This window comes from Monodelphis domestica, chromosome 3, assembly GCF_027887165.1.
Source record: "Monodelphis domestica isolate mMonDom1 chromosome 3, mMonDom1.pri, whole genome shotgun sequence".
Classification (NCBI taxonomy): domain Eukaryota; kingdom Metazoa; phylum Chordata; class Mammalia; order Didelphimorphia; family Didelphidae; genus Monodelphis; species Monodelphis domestica.
This window is the reverse complement of record NC_077229.1, coordinates 213787287-213797343: the sequence shown is the minus strand read 5'-3', so window position 1 is coordinate 213797343 and position 10057 is coordinate 213787287. Positions and strand designations below refer to the sequence as shown.

The window sequence follows — 10057 nt, the reverse complement described above, 5'->3', positions numbered from 1 at the left end:
CGACGGCGGCAGTCGCTGCTGCAGCAATAGGAGCAAAAGCGGCAGCGGCGGCAGCGACGACGGCGGCTGAGAGGACTAATACGACGAAGGCAGTGGCGGAGACGGCGGAGAGGGCGCCAGGCGTGGGGGGGAGGGGTGGGCGGGTGGCGCAAGCGTCAGCAGCCGGGGCAGCGGGAGCAGCGGAAGGATCACCGCCCGGTGGTCGCGTTAGGCCCTAGCGGCGCCGGGAGCAGCGCGAGACTCGGGTGCCCGCGCGCGCGCCGGCTTCCCCCCCGGAGATCTCCATAGAGACCGTGACACGCACAGAGGCGGGTGCCCGCAGGCGGGCGGGCGGGCAGGCAGGCGGGCTGCGGGGCCCGGAGCAGGCGCCGCCGCCCCTTCTCCTCCTCCTCCTCCTCCTCCTCCTCCTTCCCCCCTCCTTCTCCTCCTCTTCCTCCCTCCCCCCTCCCTTCTCTTCCACCTCCCTCCACCTCCTGCGCGCGCCCTCTCTCTCTCGCCCCTCGCCGGCCGGGCCTCGCGCTCCCTCTGGTGCCCGTGCCCCGGCGAGCGAGCCGGGCGGGCTCTTGGGCCGGGGCCGGGGGGTGGGGGGGCCGCTGAGGCCGCCGCCGCCGCCGCCGCCTCTCCCGCCCCTCCCCGCCCTCCCTCCTTCCCTTCCCCGCCCCGGAGCGGGAAGCGGCCGAGGCTCCGCCATGGCCTCGGGAGCTGGAGGAGGGGGCGGCGGCGGCAAGATCCGGACGCGGCGCTGCCACCAAGGCCCGACCAAGCCCTATCCGCGGGGCCGGCAGCAGCAGCAACAGCAGCAACAGCAGGTAAGGAAGGGTTCGGGGCAGGCCGGGCCTGGGCCGCCGAGCGGTCGCGGCCTAGTGGAACACCGGACTGGGGAGAGGGGCCGCTGACCCAGACTGGACACTCCTGTTGATCGCCCCCATCCTTGCCCCCCCCCAAACCGCTGCCCCCCCATCACCCAGGACTCACACACCGCTCCCACCAACGCCATTTCCAACACATTCTTACACTCCCCTTCGTCACACAGCGTTCACTTCCTCTCACACACACCTTCTCTACATATGCTCAGACCACCGTAGCATCCACGCTTATCCACCTAACGCACCTCCCATTGTGTTCCCCCATCCCCCTCTTTCCCAGGCCACTCTTCTTTAGGAACACACAACCTTCCCACCTTCCCCTTTTTCCATAGTACACTTCTGCCTTCCACAACATATAACTCTCTTTCTATTCCCTTTTCTTTGGGGCACTTATCTACTAAACACCCCCTTCATTTCCATAGTACAATTCTGTATTCCCCAACCCCCTCCCCCAACTGTGCCACCTCATTCTTGGGACACTTCTGTCTTACCCAACACACAACTTCAAATCCCCCTCATTCCCTAATACACTTGTCTTTCACAACACCTCTTTCCCAGGACATTAATGTCATTTCCACCACCACCCCCCATCCACTTTTCTAATACACTTCTATACAACATATAACTCTCCCCCTTTCCTCTTTCCCAGGATACATCTGTCTTCCCTAATACACAGCCCACTCTACACTTAGATATTCCAATACATTTCATTCTCCCACACACAAATACACCACCTCTATACTTCCCCCTTAACCAGGACACTTCTGTTTTCCACAGCACATACCTCTAAACATGCCTCCCTCTTCCCCAAAATATTTTGTCTTCCCCAACACACCTTCTGCTCCCCACTTCCCTAGTACACTTCTGTCTTCTAGTACATCCTCCCCCATTGTGCCCCATCTAAACCATAACATTTATGTCTTCTTCAGGTTGCCACACTGCGCCCCTATTCCCCAACATTCTTCTGTCTTCCACAATTGACCACATAGGTACCCTCATCTTTCCCAACACACCTCTGTCTTCCCCAAGATATATAACATACATGAATTTACCAAACATACTCCCAACCACTTTCTTCTTTTACTTATCTTCCCTTAAACACTTCTCTCCCCTACACTCATCCTCACTCATGTCTTCCTTCCTTCCTTCCTTCCTTCCTTCCTTCCTTCCTTCCTTCCTTCCTTCCTTCCTTCCTTCCTTCCTTCCTTCCTTCCTTCCTTCCTTCCTTCCTTCCCTTCCTTCCCTTCCTTCCCTTCCTTCCCTTCCTTCCCCTCTTTCCCCTCCTTCCCCTCCTTCCCCTCTTTCCCCTCCTTCCCCCCTTCTTTCCTCCGTCCATCACTTATACTACATCTCCGTAACATTCATATTTCCCCTTCCACACCTGTCTTTCTTTACACGTGCATACCCACATCTTCCACTTCACACACATGCTACTTCCTTTATACCCATTTACATCCCCCTAGTACTCATGCACTTCTTCCCCCACATATTACACATCTAGAGACCTCTAGAGCTGGGGATGGGACTAGCTCAGCAGGCTAATGATGAGATGCACATGTGTTAGGACTACTATCTGTCACACTGTCTCCTCATACCTACTTCAATCTGAGATTTTCTGGGCGAATAAAGGAGTAGTTAATAATTGTATTTGCAGACTTCCCTTTTCCTTTTTGGGGGGGAATGTAGAGTGAGGGAAGAATAGTATGTGTGGGAGAGGAGGGATATTAGGGTGAAATGTGAACTTTTTTCAGACTTAATATCTTTTGTCCTGGGATTGAGAAGGAAGTGGAGGAAGGGACTGAATAAATTTGGTTGTAAGGGTGGCTCTTTCTAGCTCCATGACTTTAGGAAGTTCCAGTTTCATGTTTGCTTTCTTTGTATTTCTGTCCTCATTCTTTAAAAGTTGAGCTTAGATCTCACAAGAGGGTGGATGTGGGTTTGGTCATGGTGGAAGATTTATAGTCGTAGTGGCAGTGAGTACATTTTGAAAATCCCTCTTTTTATATGTGGCCTGTATGGGTTGGGCCTTTCCTCTGCCTTCTCTTTTTGGAGATTGGGGTTGGCAGTTCTCCAAAGGTGATCCAGGCACGAGGTTTAGATTTCCGGTATTTTTGGTTTTCATTTTGTTGGGGACATTCTAGAAGATTAGGTACTTGGCCATTTTGGTGTTAGAGGACAAATAATCAACCACTATGTGTACAGTTGCCAATATTAGGTAACCTTTGTAAAAGAAAAATGTTAAGGTATCTATCTTAGAAATGACATTTCAGTCATAAAAAGTTACAAGATAAAAATTCTTTTTTTTTTTTGCCCAAGAGGAAGTTAATTAACTTGATTTAGTAAATCATTATTTAATATGCTAGCTGTTAACCATATGGTATTTTAAAGGATTTCTGGTATCAGTACCAATTGTTGAAATGATCAGATCTATGTATTCAATTGCATTATTCCAGGTTTTTAAAAATTTGGTATTTATAGAATTGCTTTAAAGTTTTCAAAGCAACTAATTTGCATTATAAACATACATCTTCACTTTTCTCAAAATCCTATGATAGTACTAGAAAGTGATATAGTAGATTTTTTTCTATTTTACAGAAGAGGAAACTTAAGTTCAGATACTGACTTGCTGGCCTAGTGCTTGCTAATGTCCAGTGCTATATACTATTCTGCTTCTCAAAAGACTTGGAATATTAAAATTATGTTTCATAACTTATCAGAAAAGCTATAGAAATTAACTTTTGTATTTCTAATTATTATTGCTTCTTTCTAATTAAATAGTCACAAGTCTTGGAATTTCTTATTCCTCCAGTTTTTTCCTCTTAGGCATTTATAGAAAATGATTGCCAAAAAGCTTTTGGAAAACCAATGTGCTTGGTCAGGGATTCTGAATTTTAATCCCCACTTACGAGGCCTCTGACTCAGTATGAATGAACTTAAACAAATCTCTGAAATTGAGTTTTAGTCTCCCCTTTTATAGTCCCCTTTTATAGGAGAGGAATACTTGGATTGTATTTTGATCAGAAGGTGTGTTGAATGGACAAAATAAAACAGTGGTACTGATAAAGATGCTTTATAGTAACAGAATATTTGTTCACTAATCTGTATTAATATTAAACTTTTACTGGAGAAATAGAACTCTAAACTCTACATAAGGGACCCTTAGGGTCCCATCTTGACTAGATTTCTTTTCAAATTAACATATGAACACACTAAAATCAGATAGGGAATTATATTTTAAATCTGAGTGTTGTGGTGGGCATTGTTTTTGTCACCTCTGCTGTACCACACTAAAGGCAAAGGTTTTTTTAAGTTGGTAAATTGTCTTAAAATTGGCAAAGCCCAACATATTTATATATCTCTAATATGCCAAGATAGTTAAGTAAAATAGCACAAAAATTGTGATTATATGTTACTATTGTTCACTTTTGTTATTTACTATTTGTTAAAAAAGAAAAGTTCCTTTATTGTGTCAAATAGTCCCAATTATATCCATTATATTAACCCTGAGTTTTCTTGCTCTTCAGTGTTGTTATTTTTATTTTCATGGTTGTAGTCAGTGAGTATTTTGCTATTGCTTTTTTTAACCCTTACCTTCCACTTTAGAATCAGTACTTTGTATTGATTCCAAGGTACAAGAGTGGTATGGGCTAGGCCATGAGGGTTAAGTGACTTGCCCAGGGATCACATGGCTAGGAAGTCTCTGAGGCCAGATTTGAACCTATGACCTCCTATCTCTAGGCCTGGCTTTCAATCCACTGAACTACCAAACTGCCCCCTTAGTATATTGATTCTTATGGGGTTTTAAAAAAATCAACTCTTATGTCTTTGAATATGTAAATTTGTCATGCTGATATTCGAATATATCCATATATACTACAGTTTGTTTCCCAGTCATTGGGCACATGATTTTTTCCCAACTTTTGCTGGTATAAATAGTGTTCTTGTTAATAGTCTAATCTACATAAAACATCTTTTCCTTTCTTTTAACTTAACCTTAAGATAATACCTATTAACGGAATTTCTGGGTCAAAAACCTTACTTTCAGGACTTTTAAATGAAAACCAAAATTCATAGGATTCCATTACCATAACAAATATGCATGTACCAAACTGTTTTGGGACAGATCAATTTGGAAAGCATACATAGCCTTTTTGAAGGATTATAAAGGTAGGTTTATAGCTAGAAGGAACAATTAGGATCTCTACTCCAATGGAGATGAGTTTAGAGTGGTTTAGTGATTTGTTCAAAGTCACATAGGTGGTAAGTGGCAGATGTGTTTCCAATCCAGGTTCTATGATACCAGATCCAATAGTCTTTCTAATGTATGAATACGACCTCATTTTGAAACCAGATTTTGACTGAAAGATTAGTATTGTCAAAAGGAAAGGCATACGTCATGACTTTCCCCCATCTCTGTTTTGATATATCTTTGGTTGGCGTAAGAAATTAAATGGGATTTGGGGGGGGGGAGTTTTTAGAAGCTGTAGAAAACCCATAAAGGCCAGCAGATGACACAAAAAGATTAGAAACTCAAATGCACAAAATACATGTATTGTATAATATCCAAATATTTTATCTCTTAATACCATAAATGTACACAATTTATCTTTGAAAGTTAAAATAAGTAAAGAAGTTAAAAATTTGTGAAAAGAAAGCAAAAACCAGCAGAAGACACAAAAGGATAGAAATGTGGAAATATCTTTAAAAGTTTAGTGACTTAATAGATGCATACAAGGTACTGTAAAACACTCCAAAATTTAAGTTTTCTTGGTATAAAGGCGGGCCAAAAATTTTTGTAGCGATTTTTTTTCAGATGGAGTGCCTTAGCCCCTGCTCTCCTACCCCCATATGTGGAAGGGATACATGTACTAACGCATATTTACAGATATAATTAAGTGAACTGCCATATAAAATGTTCCATGTATTTCACACATACCCCCCCCCCCCCCTTTTTTCCCCTGAGGTTTTGAATGTAGAGGCAATCTGAGTATGTGAAAGAGACCTGGGTTGGAATCAAGACTTGAATTCATATCCTACAGAAGCCACTTAATAGCTTTATTTTAGTGACCCAAGTTATTTACCTGAGTGATTTCTTCTGTTCTCATTCATAAAATGTTAATTTGCCATCCTGCTTTGTAATAGTTACTTGGGGGGAAAAAAAGGTGTTTTATGGGACAGCTAGGTTTAGCACAGTGGATAGAGCTCCATCCTGGTTTCAAACATGGGTTTGAATTTGGCCTTATATACTTCCTACCTTTGTGACCTTGGGCAAGGCAGCACTTAAGCCCGGTTGCCTAGCCCTTACTATTCCTCTGTCCTAGAATCGATATTAATATAGAAGATAAGGGTTTAAAAAATATTCCTTGAGGTTTGTGAGACTATATTAAAAAAAAAGTTTTCTGAAAAGAAAGATGATATCATTAGTCAATTTTAAAGAGAAGAAAACATATTGTTGCCTTAATATTAACATTTAATGGAAGAGGGCAGCTAGGGAGCACAGTGAATGTAGTGCCAGGCCTGGATTTGAGAAGGACCTAGGTTCATGTCTAGCCTCAGACCCTTCCTACCTGTATGGCACTGGGCAAATTACTCAAGTCCATTGCCTAGCCCTTGCTGCTTTTCTGGTTTCAAACAAACAAAAAAGACAGAAGGTAAGTGTTTTAATTTAAAAGAAAGAAATAAAGAAAAGAAAATGAAAGTTCCTACCTTAAATCTCATGGACTGTGGAAAATGAACAATGAAAAATTTGTTTCCCTTCCCTCTTTAAATTGTTACTAAGTTGTAAGTGTTACTTCATGTAAATTATGAATAATGATTGAAAAAAGATCATGTATGTATTGAATGAGCATTTCAACTTTTAAATGTCAGTTTTACCTTAAATTTAGAACACATGAAGATGTCTGTAACTGATTTAGTTCTTGTTGGAAGTTTGTGGATTTGTGAAGTACCTGCACAATACAACTGCTGGCAACTGGGAATGTATGGCAGCTGCTGCTGAATCATCATGAATAGCAAGATGCTTCATGACATGGCACGATTTATGGAATTTTTTACTCAGTGATGAAATTTTGCTAGGAACGTTAGGTTTGGGGGTTTGGGGATTTCTAGGGAAGTTCAATAAGTGTGTTGAAGGTTTGCAGCCATGGAGTGTGGAGTGAATTCTGTCCAATTAAAGAATATGTTACTCTTTTTTCATTTGTCCTATTAGTTTAGTCCAGTGAATATTATTTTAAAATATTTATTTATTTAAAAATATTTTTCCATGGTTTCATGATTCATTTTCTTTCCCTCCCCCCTCCCAGAGCAAACAAGCAATTCCACTGGATTGTATACATGTTATCACTTGTTACCCATTTCCCTATTCAGTGAATATTGTTTTTATGTTTAGTAGGCACAGCCTTATTATAGCAGAGAATATTATTTTTAACTACTTGTAATTTTCTGTCTTTAAACCATATGATAACAGTCAATTGGTATTTTTTCTTCACTGGATTTGCATATTATTATTCTATATATTAAATCTGATTAAATTGAAATTCCTAGGGACTGTCTTGATGCATTAATGAGCTGGACATAGTAACTCACATTTTAGAATTAAGAGTTGAACAGTGGCTTGGGTGTAAGTTGCTGGACACTTTGTCCACTCTTAACTTTTGGTCACTTCAGTTTAAACAGTGGTAATGTTTTTCCTCTCAGAAGTTCTTGTGACTTGTGTGGTCCTTTCCCCTTTTTTTCTAAGGTCCTTTTCGTGCAAACTGCCAGGCCCCAAAGGATCCAAACTCAGAAGAGTGGTTATCACTATGGGTGCCAGAGTACCAAGCTATTTAATGATAGCTCCAGTACATCACGTGATCTCATTGATATTGTTGTTCCATTGATGCATATTGCAGCCCATTCATACCTGCCCATTCTGATTTACTCTTCACCACATCCTCTCATAAATTCCTTTTAGGGCAGGGAGTGGTGTTGTCTTTGAGTTCTTTTAACATTTCTTGGATGCTGATGGAACATTCCTGCTATTCATAAAAACTACCCATGTTTTTCTCTATCCATATCTTTTAACCTATTGCTACTTAAAGAGAAAGTAAATATGAATTTATAGTACAGCAAAACAAGAACCCCTACAGGAACATGGAGGCAAGAAACACTATTTCCTGGTAGTAAAGGGGTGAAATTTGAGTTATTGTCCTTCCTAAGGAGTGTGTTTTAAAGGTTTCTTGCTACTGCAATTGGAATATCTTGTTCTGGAAGATTTTTCTTTCTTCCCATATTTTGTGATTTTAGGATCTCACATATTTCACTAAAAAAAGTCAAGCAGTTAAGATGGTAGAGTGTCTGGAAGTGGCAGGAATTACTATTACTTTTATTCTGGCTTATGTAACCAAAATTGGTGTATTATAAAACTTTAGTAGATAAATTTTATTTTCTGAATCTTCTCCAATAGGAAAAGTTAAAATTTTATGAAGGCACTGTGTGAGGTTTGGGAAAATAAAAACTTTTCAATTCTAATTAAGCAAAATAGACCAACCCATCACTTTTCTGAGTGAAATAGTTTTATATATTTATATAATAGTGAAATAAATTAATCTCTAGGTTTCTTGGGTAGTAATTGGTTTGTCTTTGCTAGATGTACAATATTTTGTACATCTAGCACAATGCTTTATGAATTGGTGTCAGTGGTTACTGAGGGACAAATTGCAAGAAGTTGATATGAAATCAGACTTTTTTTTAGTATTTAAACTTTGGCCAAATTTGACTTCCTTATCAAAAAAAGATGTTGTATGAAGCAGATGAAATTTTTGGATTATTTTCTAAATATTCCTACAAGTTAGTTGTATATTCTGATTTTGTTTCTCTTAAAGCAGTGGTTGTGTGGAGTTTTAAAGTGGAGAATTCAAGAGCAAGTCTTCCACTTGGCAAATACTATTCTAGGATTGGAGTTTATAAATATATATCTTTCACTAGTCTACTCTGCTGCCTCATCCAAGGTAGAAAGACCTGGTTCTAATTGGGTGTGTCTGTTGTTGGAATACTAATTTAGCTAATTTGGGGAAAGCTTACCATGAACCTCAAGAGGATGATTGATTTTTTTTTTTTGACCACAGCCACTTTTGGAGATTACCTCCTTATTATGGAAGGGATTACTGTGAAGGACACACTAAAATTATAAATTCAGTATGTATTATATATATGTGTGTATGTGCAACAACTGGGTGAAATTCCAAAATACTTAAGTATTTTTTTAGTGGTTACTTTTCAAGATGAAAATGATACAAAAAGCATTTTGAGAATGGTCATGGCATATACTGTTTTTGAATATATATTTAAAAAATAGAAATGATCTGCAGATTAGAATGATGTGGGGAATTCTGACTATTTAGTTTGGAGAACCATCACACCCCTGCTGTCTGACAAAGTCACAGTCTGGGGAAATGGAGACTGCAAAGCAGCCCCCAGAAAATAAGGCATCCACTGAACCCCCTTCTGTGTGACTTCACCCTATTAATGGAATTGTTATGATTATTGTTCTCTCCTCAATACAGGAGAAATAATATGAGAGTAGATGCTTATAGGGTTAACACACATATATCCCACATTAATCTCCTCAGATTATCACCCTAAAAGATTACATTCATAGAATTAAAACCTAAAGATTATTACCCCCTCCCCCCCCTTTCCCTCTCCACAGAGTTACATTCACTTCCATTACAAGCCAGGCAAGCCAAGAAACATCAATCACCTTCAAGCCCAGGTCTACAGGACACACTCCATTGATTTGTTACATAACAACCAAGCAACCTTGCCAGGTGCCTGAATCAAGCATAAGAAATATATACAACTTGGAAATTGAGGAAAATTCCAATTCTTGTCTGTCTTAAATTACCTTCTAACCCTTTACCTAGCTATGAAATGTTTTGTTACCCATCTCCTAAGTAATTGTGATTGATTGTGAAAGCTGACCAAAAGTAACAATGATTCTCCTAACTGGTCATCCTTTAGGTCAGGAGGGACTAACCCCCAAATTACCCTACTCATGTCATTTATCTCCATCTCTGTTGTAGCAACAGTGTTTCTTGACTATCTCCTTAGGTTTTGCATCTGTTCTTAGGTTCTGTGGAAACATGTATGTTGAACAATGATTGTGTACCAGAAAAGTATGTACTCACTGAATCTATAAAATAAGCCAACCT

The 10057-nt window shown here is 40.4% G+C and overlaps 1 protein-coding gene across 2 annotated transcripts in view; it reads left to right on the top strand.

The window, feature by feature from the left end:
* Positions 1 to 535: 535 nt before the first annotated feature.
* Positions 536 to 10057, top strand: part of NUP153 (nucleoporin 153) — a 70518-nt gene continuing 60996 nt past the window's right edge. For both annotated transcript variants that reach the window (XM_056823477.1, XM_056823476.1), the window contains exon 1: positions 536 to 809. In XM_056823477.1, the coding sequence (XP_056679455.1) occupies positions 690 to 809 (120 nt within the window). In that variant the 5' untranslated portion in view covers positions 536 to 689. The remainder of the gene's footprint in view (positions 810 to 10057) is intronic.